Genomic DNA, 20,694 nt, shown 5'->3' on the forward strand with positions numbered 1-20,694 from the left:
CCTGACTAATACAGTAAACTATGCACAGAGATGTAGGTAGCTTGACCAAAGTCATATAGCTAGCAAGTAGTTGAGATGGAGTTGAAAAGAGGTAGCCTGACTATAGTCTACAGTGTCCTAAATTATATACTGCATATATTTAAAAAGGTCTATTTGAATGGTAATGGTAGCCTAAAATACAAAAATATGAGCTTGCAAGAAATTATTTTCTCAGATCTAGAACAACTCTAACTAGCACTGACAATATTTTCAATGCCGTACTGGTTCCTGCTCTGTATGATCACCTGGTTTCTAATATAAAGTATTAGGAACTTAATTAAAAACTTAACCCAATATCCACGGTGTATGGTGTATGTGTGTATACGTGTGTAGGAGGTCTTTCCCCACCAATCAATCTGCAATGCTACAGATGGTGTCCTAGATAAGAAGAGCAGTATATGCAAAACCATGTGGAGAGGAACAGGTTGTGTTTAGCAAATCCAAGTTTATTAAACTGGATGGGCCAGAGATTCCCTATCCCCTGTTTTGAAGTAAAAATTATTAGCATTTCTGAGACTGAAAGATAGAATAAATGGATCACCTAGAAGATAAGATGTACAACTTTTGATGTGATAAAAAAGAGGTCTCCTGGCAAGGTGAACAATATTATGAAAATGTTTGGGGAAAGTAATTTTAGTTTAATGGCAAAGAGCTGGGAAAAATAAATTATCAAGAGATTTAATAAATAAAAATTTAATATAGGAAATCAGATATAAAAGGGTAATCTGGATGCTGGTGAAATGACAATGAAGATATGCATCCAAAAAAACAAGTAGAAGAACAACTTGTTGGTCCTGATCTTTGCTTGCCTTCATGTAGAGAATTAAATGGAAAAAAAAAATTTGAAAAGAACTCTAAAGCTACAATTCATTTAACATTAAAAATGCTGAAAGATGACTATTTGGAAGGAGAGAGAATATATTTCATTTTTGGTATGTTAAATTTCATGTAATACACAATGAAGTGAGAATGCTATATAAATTTGAAAACATGGTGCTGAAGGAAGTGAAATGTTAGATAAAACTTGCAAACAAAATGTCAATTTACTCATAAAGGTAGAAAAACATAACAATAAATGTATAAAATAGTTAATTTTATGTTATGTGCATTTTATGACAATGGAAAATATTTTTAAAGAAATATAAATGCATATACTGATAAAAGGTAGTACAAAAGGCCAAGTACAACATTGGAGGATATTAGGTAATTAGGCAAGATAAGAGGAACAAACAGGCACAGAAACAAGAGTTGAATACAACTGAGATCATAAGTGTACATTTTAATGAAACCAGTATTTGAATTTCTTAGAGGAAGAGGTGTAAATCATTACATGCAAACAAAATTTAAACAAGTTTAATGTCGATGAATAGGGAAGTTAGAATTCCGTTATGATGACCTTCTTCACCTTCTTGCCCAAATCCTATATCCTCTTCAAAATAACGAAATATTACATGCTTCAAATTAGCATATAGAAGGACCTTGGCTCTTACCTTTACAGACTAGATGGAAACAGAAACCAGACTGTAATCTATTCACAAAATTTATCAAGAGTCTATTCTGTGTTGAGATAAATCGCTTTTCTTTCATGGGGCCTAGAGTCTAATAAGGGGACAATCTTTTAAAAAATAACAAATGCAAAACCATATCTATGCTGGAATCTATGAAAGAGAGGAATGTGGGGGCTAAGTGAGCCCATATTAGGATATTTAACTCAATTATATGGGTAATGGAACTTTTAAAAATTTATTTTAAATGAGGAAGTGAAAACTGTGTTAAGATTCTTACAGGTAAGATGTTAAGCATAAAAAGGAAGGGAATATTATTCCACATACAGGAGAGAAAACGTATAAAGGTTCTGTTGTAAATATAATACGAAATAATTAAAAAGATCAATTGGTTAAGAGCACAGAATGAGGGAAAATGTTTCATGCCTATCACCATTTATAATGAAAATGTGTAGCAAGAAGAATGTGACCATCAATTCAGTTTGCTTCTACCATCAATGTACAGGAATGGATAAGACAGGGCTACTGTAACGGCAGTATTCTTTGTATCAAATGCCTACAACACAATGGAAAAGAAAACAAACAAAGGTCCCCATCTTCTCTGCCTCTGAAGTCCTTCTCTTCTGTATTATTGACTGCATTAGCCCAATAATACTATTGTCATGTGTGACTTTCCTTTAGTCAGTTGACTAGCAGATGGTTAGACATTCATTGTACAAGTTTCCATAACAATTGTTTTCGCTTAATGAAACAGCAGAAATATGATCCATTTTATATGCCTTGTTTTTCCAGATGCTTGTCTCCAAATATTCCTTTAAGCTATCTTACAATTTTCTCAATGTTTCCCAGACTCTCTTGGTATGTTTTTCATTATTGAACCAAATTATATTTCTGTAATTCTAGAAAAACAATATTCACATAAAGAACTTTTACTATCTCAAGAACTAATGGCCCCCATTTAAAATGTCCTCCTGTATTTTAATTGTAAAGAATAGTGCTTAAAAATGCTATCTACGCATCGATAACTTACTTGCTTTGTGTTAGATCAACTACAATGAGGTCTTTCTCCAGAAGGACAACAACAGCATAAGGTTCTTGAAATTCTAAAAAAGAAAGAAGAAAAAATTGAAACGTTTCACATTGTACATTTTGTAAAGCCATCAAATTCGCAGTTCCTTATGTCCTGTGCAAATGTTATTTAAATAATTTGAGAAGACCAAGATATGAGGTAAAATTAAGGAGTAACAAAGAACACTTTTAAATAATATATATTGTTATTTCTCACATTTAACGTTAAGATCACCACAGGGAACAAGTTAAAAATGTGAAGTTGTATAACATAGTGTTAAATATATCTCAATAATAAATGAGGTGAAACTTTAACTTGGTCCTTCTGATCGTAAATTCTACCCTGTTTTCCCAATACTGACAATTTGTACTGGATAGTAGAAGATATTTCACCATAAGCTCAAGAGTCACTAAACAGGGATTTTATTCAGAAGACTCAAGTCTTGGGGAAGCTGGAATAATGACTTTCATAATCACATATGTGTGAAAGTAAACAAAAGGAAACTATGAAAAAGCATGCTCTTGTCTGAGTGCATATCTATGTGGCAGTATGCATTCTAGATACTGCTTGCTATAGTTCTCAAACTGAGGCTTTTTCTCTTTTTCCTTATCTCTTAGAGCTATTTTTAGTTGCTCAGAAGATTCTCATACTTCTGGTTTTTGATTATTTTGTTTTGCAGATTGGAGAACAACGGAGTTCCATTCTACTAGTTATTTCCTCTTTGTCTTTTCTCAGGAAAATCACTAGTTGGAAAGCAATTACTAGGGAAAAAAAATAACAGAGACTTTGACATCAATGAACAAAGTCATAAATAAATTATCATTTTAGGTAGTTGTATCTGTTTAGATTGGTTTTGTTCTTTTACAAATAATTTAAACTGGAAACAAAGTTTCACCTTTGTAGAATTACTTTCTGTACTGTGGTGACTACTGAATAAAAATATATCCTTAAGAGTCAATGTTAGGTTCAATTCTGTGGAAGCTATTATTTATTAATAGTTTGATCTTTGGAAAATTAACTTTGATATTCAATTTTACCCATGGAAATGGGAAAATAATAACTATGAAGATAAGATGAAATAACATATATAAAGATGCCTAATGTAAAGCTTGGTACATAGTAGGTGTTCAGTAGATTCCTATTGTATCACTTCCTTCATTAGATTGCTGGTTTGTCCTGAACAGGCTCAGTATTCTAAGCCTAGCCCCCAATAAGGCAAAAGCTCTATCAAAATCACTACTTCTCTGAAGAGAAAATCATTATTTATGGGGCTTAGAGAGGACGGGATACAGTTAAATCTAGATGGTAAACTCACAAATTCTGAGTCTAGATTCTACATTAAGCATTTATGTTCTTTGAGAAAAGAACTGAATTGTTAGATGTCATAAATGATTCAGAAATATTAAAAATTGTTAAAAATCTCTTTTGTTTAACATATGCATAAAATTCATCACTGCAGCTGCAAAGATTTAAGTTCCATACTTGCTGATATGGAATTATAATCAGCATATACTGTTAAGTGGGAAAAAAAGTATTATACAGAACAGTACAAAGAGTATGTCATTTGCACAAAAAGGAAATAATGTGTGCATACACGACTGAGTACACATATTTATACAGCGATTACTTGGGAGAAAATACATAAGAAACCTGATAACAATGTTTGCCTCTGGAAGGGCCATAAGAAACTTTTCATTGTATCCCGTTTTGCATTATAGGGCTTTTTTTCTGCCATTTTCATGTATTACTCTTTTAATTGGAGAGAATAAATAAAATGCATTTATATTTTACCAGTAAATTTAACCTTCTGCTCCTAGCTCCTGACAAATGAAAAGCTTTACCCTCATTACCTCCTCTAAAAAACAAAGATTTATGTACATGACTTGGAAGTAAATAGACAGTGGTGAAAGTATATTTATAACTTATTGAATATTATTTGAAATTGTTCTAAGATCTATACTGACATGCAAATATATATAAATATATACATAAACATATATATATATCCATACACACAAACACACACACATATGTTATTCAATCTTTGCAACCACATGTTCTCAGATTTCTTTGTTGGGCCAACCTCTTTTAGGCTCTTAATATGAGGCATTTTTCTAAGCTCAGTTTTTGGTCCACTGTTCTTTTCTTCCTATGTTCCTCCATCAATCATTCTCATAACTTCAAAAAACATCTATATTTCAATGATTCATTAATAAATACTGTAAGCTTTTTTCTCTCTCTTTTTTCCCGCTCTCTAAATAGCGCAACTGATTCTCAATCAGGCATATCTTTCTCTCTTTCCAAAGACTGCTATTGCTGCACACAAAACAACTATGCTTAAAATATACAGTTATCTTCGACTCATCTATCATAATCATTCCCTAATCCAGTTGTTCACTAAATTCAGCAGATTTTTCTCTTCCTTTTCCTACATACAGCACTCTGTTTCAGGCCTTTATCATTTTAAATGTATGTTATTATCATTAGCCTTCCAGTTGAAATCTGGAATTTCAGATTTCAATGTCTCCCTCTTCAAACATTCATATTCCTTTTGGAATCTTCCTAAAAACACACTTTCTTTAATCCTAATACTTCCTCAAAATTCCTCTGCTGCTCCCTATTACCAAAAGCTTTCAAATTTCCCTATAATTTGATCTTATTCTGAAAAACCTTAGTTTCTAAAACTTTTGTGCAATATTCTTTTTTCAAGACCTAGACCATTCAAGAGCTACCTACATTTTATGCTCTCCAAGAAGCTTTGCAAGAATATTTAATTCAACTATCTAATCAGCCTACAAGTTAGTACAGTATTTACACTCCCAATCATATGATTCAACACTTAAAGTTTTATATTATTTAAATTTGACAAGGCATACTTATCTCCCTCACTTGACTATATTTTTTGCCATATGATATCAGAGATCAATTTTATACTTCATTCTTGTTGCATTCTCAACAAGTCCTTGTAGTATGAGACCATAAAAGATCCAATAAATATCTGTGGATTAGTTAACAACACAAATTAATTTTTTAATTTGCGTCATTAATTAATCTGTCTGTTTCGAGTAACTCAGGAAATAAAGTGTTGCATTCATTGATATTTCATACCAATTTATTCCATCTTTTAAATATGAAACAAAAAAATTTTAAGTAAAGTAGTATATTCAACGTAATGCTTACAACTTATATATTGTCATAGTTTACAAAGTGTGTTCCCTTTAAATTTCCGTAATTATTGTGGATTGATATTATCATTCTCTTTCTGAATGATGAATCAAATTCATAGATATAAAGTGACTTGCCCAATGTCACATGGTTAGTAAGTGGCAGAGTTAAATTATAAAACCAAATAGTCTGTCTCCAAGTTAGTACTCTCTTCCCTGCATCTACATGTTCCCTCTTGAAAATTTAGCAATGTATAATGCACTAAGTCTTTTCAATCATAAATATGTATTTCCCATGTTTTAATCCTTCTCAAATTTTAGATTTCATTATTAAAAGCTTATACTTTGCATATAAATTTAAACTTCATGCTTATATTTATAAAAAGATTCTTGATTTATATTCAAGATGATTAGAAATATAAGCATCTCTTCTCCCAAACGCTTTTCTGACCAATATCTCAAAATTTAATAGTGATCACTAACCACACATCAGCAATCCTAAAGTAATCAGAGGTGCTGCAATTACATCTGATGTAAAACCAGATATAAAACAGATGCAGCACCACCAGAGTTACAGATCACTGATATCAGGTAAGTGCTTTAACTTTGATTGGCTTTGGAATGGGATGGGTGGAGCTGGTCTAGGAGAGGCTATTAGGACACCCCAGTTACCCAAGTGATTTCACCCCAGAACCCTATCGGACCCTCCCAGCTCAGCTTCCACCATCCTTATCAAAGTTTAAAGCACTTACCTGATACTAGAACCCTGAAACTCCAGCAGTGCTGCACTGCATCTGTCTTACTTCCATTTTGTCAAGTAGGTACAGTTGAAGAACCTGCTCCAACACCTGCAGCTCACAGTGTTGTATCATGGTGGATGCCAGCTGCCAAAACTGAAAATACTTAAGCTTAATTTTGTTAGAAATTTTTCATGTAACATTTCAAAAATGATTCTTTCAAAATTAATAGTTTCATTTTAGCTACTTACCATTTGGATAGGGTGTTTCACATAAAGTTAGAAATTCAACAATGGGATGATCCATTTCAAGTACTGTAATTGCTTTTCCATGCATGATAGTTAAACTTGGTCTTCTGCAAGCTTTGTCATAGGACAGTCCACCAGAAAATATTACGAATGGCTCACTACATAGGAAAAAAGTTAATGAGACTGAACAATCCTTTTTTTCCCTCTTTCTAATTTTTTTATTGTTAAAATATATTTTATTTTAAGCATGAAATTATACTGAGATTAGATGGTTGCTGCTTTCAAATTTTTCAAAATATTTACTTAGGAATATAAATATGTGGTAATCCTTTGTCACTCTCCATCATTAAACCCATTACTTGGTTTATAAAATTCAGAATGGTCCATTATTGTACCTTACATGTAGTTGGCTTTCAATATCTGTAGGTGTCAAGGTTTCTTTCTTTTTTCTTTTTAATTTGTTAAACATAACAACATATAAACACAAACATTCTTACCATATGATCATTCCATTCTTGATATATAATCAATAACTCACAATATCATCACATAGTTGTATATTCATCATCATGATCATTTCTTAGAACATTTGTGTCAATTCAGAAGAAGAAATAAAAAGAAAACAGGAAAATTCATGCATACCACACCCTTCTTTTCACTGATCACTAGCATTTCAATCTACTAAATTTATTTTAACATTTGTTCTCCCTATTATTCATTTATTTTTAACCCATATATTTTATTCGTCTGTTGATCAGGTAGATAAAAGGAGCATCAGACACAAGGTTTTCATAATCACACAGTCACATTGTGAAAGCTATATCATTATACAATCATCTTCAAGAAACATGGCTCCTAGAACACAGCTGTACATTTCAGGTAGTTTTCTCCAGCCTCTCCATTACACCTTAACTAAAAAGGTGATATCTATTTTAACCTGTAAGAATAACCTCCAGGATAACCTCTCAACTCTGTTTGCAATCTCTCAGCCATTGACACTTTATTTTGTCTCATTTTGCTCTTCCCCCTTCTGGTGGGTAAGGTTTTCTCAATTCCTCAATGTTGAGTCCCAGCTCATTCTAGAATTTCTGTCCCATGTTGCCAGGAAGGTCCACACCCCTGGGAGTCATGTCCCAAGTAGAGAGGGGGAGGGCAGTAAGTTTGCTTGTCATGTTGGCTGAGAGAGTGAGGCCACATCTGAGCAACAAAAGAGGTTCTCTGGGGGTTAAGTAGGCTTAGTCTATCCTTTGCGGGGTTAAGTTTCCCATGAACAACCCCCCAGATCAAGGGCTCTGCCTATTGCTTTGGTTGTCCCCACTGCTTGTGAGAATATCAGGAATTCTCCACTTGGGGAAGCTGAATTTTCCCCCTTTCTTGCCATTCCTCCAAGGGAACTTTGCAAATGCTTTTTTATTCACTGTTCAAATCACTCTGGGATTTATCAGGGCATCACTCTGGGAAAACCTACAAAATCTCATGCCCTACTCAAGGTTCCATGTACTTATGGTGCTCAATTAAGCTGTCCACATAAGTTATATTAGGAAATGCACTAGTGAAAATATAAATTTTCTACCAAATAAATATTTTTTGCTTTAGCCTCACACATAAGTTAAAGTGAACAATCCTTTAAGATGACATACAAGTCATACAGGACTGAGTCTATAAATAACAGGCTGCTGCAGATTATATAGAATAAAATTTGACAGACACCAAAGGCTTTCCTGGCCCAAAATATCTCCCTTAACAACCTACTATTCTGCCATTTCCCTTTTTCTGGAGGTATCTTCTCACCATTAAAATTGCTAATGGAATGGTTCAAAGGTGTTGGGGTTGGTGAGTGAAAGGCTGTTGGAGGGAGGAGGTACGCCTATTAACTTACAAAAGAACATCTTCACATACATGAGTTGTCCCCAAACTCTAAATCATTCCACCAGCATATTAGTCTTTGTTAGTGTATCAGCTGGTATTTTGGGTCCTGAAATCCTATCAGATAAAAGAGGCAAATATCAATATGAAATGGGATGTGACAGTGGCAAACACAGAATGGTAGAGGGTAACATGAAAATTCTAGATGATGGAGTTTTTATGGAAAAATGGGTTTGATAAAAAATGGAGGGAAAAACAGCTCACCAGAGGCAAATGTGATTTCCTTTCAATTTTATGTGGGACTAGCTTGTTCAACTAATTAAAAAAAAAATTCTCTAGCATTTATTACTTTGCAAGATACAATTAGCTAGTAGAGTGGGCCAAGATAACTACAGAATGTTGTAACTATCTGAAAATTATGAAAAAGCTTCACAATTTTTCATTTTTGACATCAATATCCATATATCTCTAGCACATGTATACAAAAGAAAATATGTACTGATATGAAGTATTTTCAAGAATTAAACATCAAATTGAAAATATTCTTCTCCGAAAATAATTTTAAAAAGAACCAAGCACTTCTATTGTAGCAACTTCTTTGAGAACATAGTACTACTTTAAAGAATTCAGTTTCACTCTGTTAACCTAAAGAATCTACTTGTCTCTAGAAATCATTCTAAAGATTTCCCTTTCATTCCACTTTATACCATGTACGGTACCAAGCAGTGTGAATGGGACATTTGCCAACCTTATGCTGGCTATATCACAAGAAAAAAATAGCTTAAGAAAATTTCTGTTATAACAAATATATTAAATTCCCATACCAATTTTTAGTTATACTTTAGTTTTAATAGTGGGGCTAATATAAATATTTGACTTCTGGGCTAAGTAAGCCAAAATGTGTAATTTGCATGTCTTGAGTTCTGCATCAGCAAATTTGGGTGATAGTCCTGCCCCAGTGATTTCACATAATAAATGCCCAAAGTACTAATGGTGGTATGAGGAAGTTTGCTATTTGTATAAAAAATATTTTTAAATAATTAAGAATATTCCTTCTGCTTTAAAAGCAGTTCTATATAGTTCTTCATGAAAGAGTATGGATATTTATATCTTTGTTTGCCACTCTGTTGCAAAAAAGGCAAGAAGGAAAAAAATATCTTCATAGGTATTGAGTTTTCTGCTCTAAATATCCTTGAAGGCCATAATATCTATTTTTTGCATATAATAGTGGGTGAATTACTGTATCCCCTAGTACTAATCCAAACATAGGAAAAGGACCAACTTACACCCCCTTTTTTCGTATGCACATTGAAAATATGTCCTCTGTAATACTGAAAGGGAGCAAAATCCCTCTGTTCTATGTATCCGAAAAGATTGGGTCTGAAGTTAATGTAAACTACTGAATGATTGAATAAAAAGTTATTTCCTCAGGTAAATGCTCAGTGAAACATTTATGGCTAATTGTATTAGATATTTAATATGATCTTCCAGAAAACATATTAAAAATTTACTATCACATTAAATTCTCATAAATACAGTCCTCATTTTACTACTGAGGTTAAATAACAATTAAATGGCAAAACCCCAAAGAAAACTGAGAGTTATCAGACTCCAAAGCCTACACAATAGTCTATACTGCCTCTGATAATAAACAGTTGTAATTTTTTGAATGCTTACAATGTGGCATATATCATACTATATGTACAAATAAAGTAAATTTCATGTAATCTTCAAAATAGCTCAGATGAGGAAAGTACTATTAGTCCCATTCTGTAGACAAGGAATCTACAATTTATGGAGTTTAAGTACCTTATTTGGGGACAAGTAGCTACTGAGTGGCAGGATAAGGATTCAAACCCCGACTCCAAAACTTATTTTTTTTAAAAAATTCTAGCCCAACAACAACAACAAAATAAACAAAATTAAAACAAAAAAATTCTAGCCTAAGGTTTCCCAAACTGTGGAAAATATCTTAATAATTTTTTTTGCAAAAAGATTTTTTTTTTAATTTACTAATCTGACAAGCATTTGCAAATCATTTATGACATTCTTTTGCCAAAGGTTAGGAGTAGGAGGAAGGTGTGATTAGAAAGAGATGGCATAAAGGAATTTTTTTGGGTGATGGAAATATTCTATATTTTGATTGTGGTGCAGGTTACAGGAATCTCTCTCTCTCTCTCTCTCTCTCTCTCTCTCTCTCTCATTTAATGTTAAAGTCAATAGAATTGTACATGAAGAAAAGAAGTCAATTTTACAGTATAATTTAAAAGATAAAGTGAAGAAAATAAAGCATTAAAATTTTGTCTGAATGAAGGCAACAAGTTACATAAAAAAGATAGATAACATAATATCATAAACATTACATGCTAACATTTACTGAGCATTTATGATGTCCCAGGCATTGTATGAAACATTTTACAGGTATTATTTTATTTAATCATTTTACATCCCAATGACAGAGACACTATTATTTCCCCCCTTTACAGATAGGCATACTAAGACTTTAAGAAGTTAATATAGATGAAGTATATCATATAAATCTAGTCTCATGTAAAGGAAAGGATTAAAAGACTAGCAGAGGGTGGGCCACGGTGGCTCAGCAGGCAGAGTTCTCGTCTGCCATGCTGGAAACCTGGGTTTGATTTCTGGTGCCTGACCATGTGAAAAAAAAAAAAAAGACTAGCAGATAATTATTTTCTTAGCTACAAGGAACCCTGATAGTCAATATTCCTTTCTTGAAGAAGATAAAATTTCAAAATTACAAAGCCTAGAGACAGCCTTGGTTGGAGTGCCAGTAAGAAAAGAGGTAACTGGGAACAAGTGATTCCTGAGTAGAGCGGTCATTTATGCCAGGAAGTGAAAGCAAGTCTGTAAACGGCTGACATGAGATAAAACTAAGCAGAAAACATGTCCCTTACATCTACTACTTACACAGTCCATTCAGAGGCCCCATTGCTGCAACATATATGCTAAAGCTCTTCCTTGTTTCTGCTTCTGCCACAGCCCTCCTAAATTTTGACTTCACAAAGTTTCTGCTATGTAATAGATAATTATATTCATACTTTTCCAGACTGGTCCCTTTTGCCATGGCAGTTCCTTTAAGTATCCTAACCTTTTAATTCTTCTGGCTCCTTGTTTTATGAGCTGTGCAACCACTGCTCCTAGAGTTAACTTTTCTAATATAGTAGTAGTTATAACAAATAGACACAGTGGTATACTAAATAAAGTACATTAGTAAATGGCATGTTAGTAATTGGATCAACAATATACAATTATTTCACATTACAAAGAATTATTCTATAATTGCTTCAATCAAAATTGTATTACCAATTACTACAGCCATTTTTTAATTTAGGAGCTGTTGAGTAATTTTAATAATGTAGAATACTATGGCTCTGATGATAACAACAAAAATTCTATTTATTAAGAAACCTACTATTTGCCACTCACCAAAATTATAACTTCACATGATTTATGCATTATTTCATCTAATCTTCACAAGCATTCCAATGTTATGTATTAACTCATAGGCTGTTGAGGAAACTGAAGTTCAAAAAAAGCTAAAATTTTCAAGGTCACACAGATATCTTACTTGAAAGCCAATAATCTCAATCATTATTTTACACTGCCTTGACTTAAGTTCTTGATTCTTGAAATACCTTCTCTTCACCTTCCTTTGTCCCTTCCTCCCTGTCCTGACACCATTCATCAGACATCTGATAAAAGTCCCAAACTAAGCATCTTCATTCCCAAGAAGAATTCAATGATCTCCCTCTCTTCACCATCACCCTTCCCACTCTCTCAAGGCTGGATTAGGTACCCTTTTCCTGTGCTCTGAGGCCATATCTCTATAAACCCCCCTCTTACTATATAAAAACCTTTAGTTTGTGGCTTTGTCTGTGCTTCAAGATCATAATAAATTCTAAGGCAGACATTAATCTCTTTCACTTAGTACAGCAAAGAAATTGCACAGTGCCTGGTATATAGTAATTTCATAAATATTGTCTTAACAGAACTAAACTGAATACTCTTGAGCATCTTATTAGAATACATTTTTTTTAAAAAGCCCCAGAGCAACAAAACAGATATCCTAAAGTCCATGGGTCAAACTTCTCAGGCCTTTACATGAACCTATTTTCTCTCATTCTACAAGTTCAGCTTTTAAGTTTATTAGTCTATAGAACTCAAAAGACTGGATACTAGTAGATAATACAGTGGAAACAGTAAGCAATCCTGATAGCTCAAAACTGAAGATAGAAAAACTTAAATATCCAAATGAAAAAATCACATACACACACATATACACGTTATTAGAAATAGTTTATATAGTTCCTCCACACCTCAATAGTCCTTGAAGTGCATCACTGTATAATAATGAACCTGAGAGCCCAAAGATTAAATTATAATTACTATTTTAAGAAAGAAAGAATATATACAACACTTTTTATATTTATATTTTTAACTAAAATAATTAAATGTGAAAAGTTTTAATACTTTAGTTGTAATAGTATAAACTATGGTCATTTTATTTCAGTTTTTTTTCCATTAGAAAAGTTGTAGGTTTACAGAAAAATCATGTAGAAAAAACAGTTCCAACGTACCTACCCTCTTCATTAATATTTTGAATCAGTGTGGTACCTTTTTTACAACCGATTAGAGAATGCTATAATTGTACTATTAACTATAGTTCATAGTTTACATTAGGTTTCACTGAATATGGTTAAAAGGGAAAGTTTTGTATATATGTTACTAGAATAAAAAACTCATTTAAAAAAAGTAAAACCATAGATTTGTACAACTGTGATTATGTTTGCCAATTTATATATAGTAATATTAGGCCAGATCAGGGGTACTGCCAAATAAAAACTGCCTAAAAATGACCATAATTTTACACTATTAAAATTTTAGAAAAGCAGGTATGAACTTTAAATGGATCTAGAATGCCAGGAATACTTTCTAGTGTGAATGACATAATTAAGAAAAATATCATTATTCCATCTATAGCTGAAATAAAGTTAAGGTTTAGGCAACTTTGTTATTATGGTAATTCTGGATAAGAGTATTGCCACTAATAATTATTACAAGTAAAATGAATATTGTTGATGTACAGGATATGGCTGCTATATATACAGGAAAAAATTTTACTAAATGTTAGTTATTCTTTAAATTTCTGTTTCTTAAAATTTAGTACTTTTTATTATGCCAATATACATACTTTTAAAATTTCCAATCAAGTATGCTCTTTCTAACTTTGGAATGTAAGACCTTAAAGGACAGAGACTTTGTTATATATTTAATTCTTTCATGTAATACAACTTGTGCTATGTACACATAGCTTCTCCTTAATAAACACCTGCTGAATGAATGCTACTTGTAATGGGCATAGCTAAAAAGTTCTATATTGTTAAAATTAATGTGTAAAAAACTCATCTAAATACTCATAGGAACCTTTTAATAATTAACAGTTATTTGCAATATTCATGATAATGATCATTATGCCTATTAAACAATAAAAAATTCTTATTATTAATGGAGAGGATTCATCTAGTTAATTATACATATAATTATGTAAAATTTGAAAAAATACATAAATATTAATGTTATTTGCCTTTCTTATCTGTTTCTTACATATATTCCCATATTTCCCAAGGTAAAAATGCATACCTGTTTCTACAAGTCTTGTATTCTACTTTAAGAATTGGTTTACAAGATTCAGATTTTCTTCCTTCTCTTTGACTTTTTCCTAAGGAAAAAAAAAGATTCTATTAAATCTCACTTAAATTTTATTCATCCATGAGGATTAAAAAATTAGAAAGAATGTGAAATAGGTAATAGTGCACTTATGTGTTTGTTATAACAGTATAAATGGGTATCTATGCATACTAAATTGTGTTGGATTTGTAAACAATTTTTAGTGTTCCAACAGTTTGATTGCTCTATAGCCAATTATAATATCTGTAAAATTATTCCATTTTTATTGCTTTACATTCTCCACATATAAATCTAGTCTCATGCAAAATTATTAAGTTTCAAGATAAAATCAGCAACTTTAGAATTGAAAACATAACACACACATTCGTGTCTACACAATTAAATGGATTACTGTGAAATCCACACTAGGCTCAAAATTCTATCCGTTATAACAACAAGCAAATCTCCTTCCAAATGTAGAAAGGCTTGCCATCTAAGCATATGCTGCTCTATGATAATCATTTCATTTTCATCAAATTCCTTTAAAGGAAAGTTCATTAGACAATGAATACAGATAATATACTTCATCAGTTTTCTTTTTCTTCTCTTTTTTTTGGCATGGGCAGGCTCAGGAAATCAAACCCGAGTCTCTGGTATGGCAGGCAAGAATTCTGCCATGGAGACACCGTTGCACCTCCCACTTCATGAGTTTTAAAATAAATTGTAATGATTTACTCTATTTGCACAAAACAAAAATAATGGTTTCTTGCAGGGAAAGGTTTACCTTGTTTGGACTTCATAAGATTTTGAATAAAAGATCAAAAAAGAGAAGGAAATGGAAGTAGAGCTACTTCAGTATATGATATACTTTTTTCTTTACTTATGCTTTGGTCATGATTTCATGTATTATTTTAATAAAATTGATCTGTTTTGCGAAATGCTATGTTTGTTTTTTTAAAATTTTTAATAAATACCCTTACTCCTGTATTGCCGTGGTTGTATACAGACATTCATACATATTATATAAAGAGACTTAACCTCCACAATATGTGCAAGAATTGCACAGCCAAATCCACATATGTTGTTAAGATTGTTTTACTCACTTAGCTTAAAGGGCAGTGAATCCACACACAAATTATTATTATCTGCCCTATACCAATTTTTCTGAAATTATCTATCTTTATCTTAGACTCTAGTGGCTAAAGAAACAATCAACAATATAATATTGGCTGTAATAATTCACATTTTAAAAATAAATAAGAATCTATATGTACATAAAAGAAAATTGCTGATATGCATGTAGGCCATGATACCTTATAAAGAGGTAACTTTGGCTCAGGGATTCACTTTGAACTTTTAGGGGTGAGGAATAAATGGCTGGAGAATATTGGCTTTGGTAATAATAAAGTGGGAACAGATAGAACCAAAGTGAATGATATAGCCATGAGAGAGATTCTTTCCCCTCAGTTGATGAATATGTCCATCTCTCTCTGTCTTCTTTATCTAGCACTTCTCTATTAACTGCCAAACCATGAATTGATCTAAATAGTATATTTTAATGTTTAAATATGTGGAACAAGATAGGTCTCAATCAATACAAATCAGGATCATCATGAAATGACTTCTAAAACAGTAAACAACTATAATTAACTAATAAACTGTTTTCTTTTAGTTAACAAATATTTAACTAAATATAATATTTAATATTTTAGTTAACTAACTCCAATAATTTATTTTTTTCCATGAAGGTTGTCCGCTTTATTTTCATTGCCCTCAGGAACTGAAACATGCATAAATGTCACTTTGTATGAAATATCATTATTAACAATTGCATTTACTGCTACTCCTTACATTCAAGAGTAGTATATTGATAGTGTACGAAGAAATAAATGACCAACAAAAGGCCTAAAATTTAATAAACAAAAAAATATAAACATGACAATATAAGGTACAATAAGAAAATGAGTGATGGACATAAAATGGTCTAGTAGTAGTACTAGCCCTTGCCCCCATCCTTTTCCCAGTGTGACAGCAATCTTGAAGTTGCTATGTAAGCAAGACCCCTGGACAAGGTGGCTTCACTGGTGAGTCATATAAATCATTTAAAGTACTAACACCAATCCTTTTCAAACGCTGCCAATAACAGCAGAGGAGGAAACACTTTCAAACTCATTCCAATAAGTCAGCATTATCCTGAAGTCATATATAGACTAACACCCTTTATGAATAGAAATGCAGAAATCAACAACAAAACACTAGCAATATGAATCCAACAGCACAAAGGATTACATGCAAGGGCAAAGTGGGATTTATTCCAGGAACGCAAGGGTGGTTCAACATATGAAAACTAATCAATGCTATACAGAACATTAATAGAATGAAGAAAAAAAAAACCAACATGATCATCTCAATTGATAAAAGAAAAAGCATTTGACAAAAGTCCAATATCCTTTTTCTTAATTTCAGGAACAAAGAGAGGATGCCCACTTTTGTCACATCTATTCAACATTGTATTGGAAGTTCTTGCTAGAGCAATAGACAAGAAAAAAAAAAAGAAATAAAAGGCGTCTAAATTTGCAAGGAAAAAGTAAACTATTTCTATTCATAGATGACATAATTTTACCTACAGAAAATTCTAAGGAACTCACAAAAAGAATAATTTAGAGCTAATAAATGAATTCAGCAAAGGTTCAAAATTTTTACAAGGTCAATACAATAAAATCAATAGTATTATTCTACACTAATAATGAACAACTCAATACTAAAATTAAGAAAAAATTTCAATTTTCATAGGATCTAGAAGGATAAAATGCTTAGGAATAAGTTTAACCAAGAATGTGAAAGAATTATATACTGCAAACTACAAAACATTGCAGAAAGAAATGGAAGAACTAAATACGGAAAGATATCCCATGTTCATAGATTGGAAGTCTTAATATTGTTAAGATGTAATTCCCCAAATGCTCTATAGATTCAATGATATCCATATCAATATTTCAATGGCCACTTTTTTTAAATATGGAAAAACCAATACTTAAATTCACAGGAAACTGCAGGGACCCTAAACAGCCAAAACAAAGTTGAAAAAGAAGAACAAAGGAGGACTCACCCTTATCAATTTCAAAACCTGTTACAAAACTACAATAATCAAAACACTGTCATATTCACTCACAAGTATGGTTATTATTTAAAAAAATAGAAAATAACAATTGCTGGAGAGGATGAAGAACAGTGGATCACTAGTGCTTTGTTAATGGGAAAGCAAAATGGTACAGCCATTGTGGAAAGCAATATGATGGGCCCTCAAAAAGCTGAATATAGAATTGCTGTATAACCTGCTAATTCCACTTCTAGGTACATAACCATAAAATGGGAAAACTGGTTCTCAAACAGATATTTGTACATTGAGGGTTATACCAGGATTATTCACAATAGTTAAAATGTGGAACGAACCCAAGTGTCCATCAATAAATGAACAGATGAACAAAATATGGTACACACACAATGGATATTATTCAGCCATAAGAAAGAATGAAGTTATGAGGTATACTGCAATATAGAAGAATGTTGAAATCATTACACTCAGTGAAATAAGCAAGGTACATAAGGACAAATATTGTATATGTCTTGGAAGATTAGAAAAACCAAATTCATAGAGCTAGAAAGTAGATTAAAGGTTATCAGGGAATGGTGGGATAGGGAAGCAGAAATGTTTATTAGGAAAAACTTTAAACAAAACAAAAACGTTGTACTGGCATAAGGATAGACATACAGACAATAGAATAGAGTTGAGAATTAAGAAGTAAGCCCATGCAACTATGGCCAGCTGATTTTCAATAAAGGAGCTAAAACCTTTCAATGGAAAAGGAATAGTTTCTTTAACAGATCATGCTGGAAAAACTGGATTCCTACATGCAAAAGAATGACCACACACAATTGTCAAAAACTAACTCAAAATGGAACAGCAATCTAAACATAAGAGCTAAAACTTTTAGAATAAAACACTGGGGTAATCTTCCTGTTCTTGTCTTTGGCCATGGATGTGACACCAAAAGCATGACCAACAAAAGAAAAACTAGATAAACTGGACTTCAACAAAAGAAAAAAAAGCTTTTGTGCATCAAAAGACATCAAGAAAGCAATAAGGCAACCTATAGAATGAAAAGGAGTTGAAAATCATATATTTGATAGGGAGTTAAAATCCAGAAGATATAAAGAACTCCTGCAACTCAAAAACAACAACAAAAACAACCCAATAAAAAAAATGGGCAAAGGACTTGAGTAGACAGTTCTTCAGAGAAGATATAAAATGGCCAAGAAGCACAAGAAAAAATGCTTAACATTATTAGCCATTAAGAAATGAAAATAAAAACCAAGATAAAGATAGCACATCATACCCATTGGGATAATTATTTGAAAAACAATGGAAAATAACAAGTGTTGCCAAAGCTGTGGATAAATTGTATCTCTTGTGCCTTGCTGGCGGGACAGAAAACGATGTGTCTACTGTACAATGTGGCAGTTCCTCAGAAAATTAAACATAGAACTGCTATATGATCTAGCAATACAACTCTTAGGTATAAACTCCAAAGAACTGAAAGCAGGGACTCAAATATGCTTGCATGCCAATGTTCATGTCAGCACTATTCACGATTCTACCAAAAGATAGAAACAACCCAAGTGTCTATAAATATATGACTGGATAAACAAAATGTAGTATATGCATACAGTGAACTATTATTCAGCCATAAAAAGGAGTGAAGTTCTGATACATGCTACAACATGGATGAACCTTAAAAGCATAATGCTCAGTAAAATAAGCCAGATGTAAGAGAACAAATATTATATGATTCCATTTAATGAAGTATTTAGAAAAAGCAAATTCATAGAAACAGTAAGTAGATTAGATTCTAGTCTGAGTTATCATTATAAGTATTACAACTACTACAACATATCAATACCAAACATTTTTTGGAAAAGCAGCTCTTAATTGAATGACTGTGCTTTTGCTTCAGTTAATATATTTGTGGATAATTATTACTCCTAGAATGAAACAGGTATCAGCAATTCTTATTATATTTATATAGATGTAAACCAAAAATCTGTTCATATGAACAGATAGGAATAAAGAAACCTTGTTAAATCAACATAACTCAATTATTTGACGACCTTGTTTGATTTAGTGGGTAAAATTCACATAGTACTCTATAACCAAAAGTTATATCTAAGGATCTATCAACTGACAGATTGATTAGACCCTCCTTTAATTTCACTGAAAATTCAGAATCAGAAATCATTTGACTTGAAAAATTTGTTATCTAATCTTTAGAGGATTTCATTTGGTTGTTAATTGTTAAAACAAGCTTGAAAAGGCTCTTCAAACGTTATTTGTTCTAGTAACTCTCACTCAGATACACCTTAAGACATGCAAAAAGAGTACAGAAAATCAAAATACTTTCCAAGTGATTTTCCACGTTGGCCAATTTGTCACCTTGACAAATAAAATATTTCTTAAAAATACTTTTCCACATGCTTTAATAAAATTCCATCAGAACACAAGAGCTACAGCTTCAGCTCATCAGATTTATAAAAAAATGCCCAGGATATAAACTACTCTGAAAAGCTATTTCTCATTGTCACACCAATCACCCAAAGCAGTCATTTTCTGTCAGAAAAGATCTGATCACATTTTATTTCTTTTACCAACATTTTATTTTGAAAATATTCCAACACATAGAAAAATTGAAAGAATAATAATGAACATCATATATCCTTCTTCTAAAGTTAGTAATGATTAACTTTTTCACACGTTTGCTTTCACTCTGTATGTATGTGGGTATATGTATATGTGAATGTATCTTTTTCTGCTATACTACTTGAAAACAAATTATATGGCATTTCACCCTAATGTTTAGCATATATCTTCTAAAAAAAGGACAGTATCTTACATAATTGAAATACTATCAGAGTGAAGAAAAGTAACCATAATTCAATACAACTGAATGTCTAGTCCATAATTAAAATTTTCCCAATTTTCTTCAAATTATCTCTCTTAACTTTCTTTTTTTTCAAATGAGGATCTAATCAGAGTTCAACATTGAATTTGGTTATATCTCTCTAATCTCTTTTAATCTAGAACAGTATAGTCATATTTTTTTCCTTGTCATTGACTTTTTGAAGAATAAGACTCTTTCTGGTAGAACGTCCTACATTAAAGATTGTCTGATTGCTTCATCATCATTATATCATTTAATTTGTGCTCCAATTTCTGATTTTCCTATAAACTACGGGTTATATCTGGAGGCCTTTCATACAAGGTTTTACATTTATGTGGCTAGGAATTAAGCTATATTCACTGTACGCTGTAGCTGCCAT

The 20,694-nt window shown here is 32.0% G+C and overlaps 1 protein-coding gene across 3 annotated transcripts in view; it reads right to left on the reverse strand.

Annotated features, from left to right (window-relative positions):
* Positions 1-20,694, reverse strand: part of STXBP5L (syntaxin binding protein 5L) — a 437,423-nt gene that overhangs the window by 205,122 nt on the left and 211,607 nt on the right. For all 3 annotated transcript variants that reach the window (XM_077118203.1, XM_077118202.1, XM_077118204.1), the window contains exons 10-12: positions 14,293-14,371; positions 6,766-6,920; positions 2,575-2,647 (exon numbers count right to left, since the gene is read on the reverse strand). In XM_077118203.1, the coding sequence (XP_076974318.1) occupies positions 2,575-2,647; positions 6,766-6,920; positions 14,293-14,371 (307 nt within the window). The remainder of the gene's footprint in view (positions 1-2,574; positions 2,648-6,765; positions 6,921-14,292; positions 14,372-20,694) is intronic.

Source organism: Tamandua tetradactyla, chromosome 10 (assembly GCF_023851605.1).
Source record: "Tamandua tetradactyla isolate mTamTet1 chromosome 10, mTamTet1.pri, whole genome shotgun sequence".
Lineage (NCBI taxonomy): Eukaryota > Metazoa > Chordata > Mammalia > Pilosa > Myrmecophagidae > Tamandua > Tamandua tetradactyla.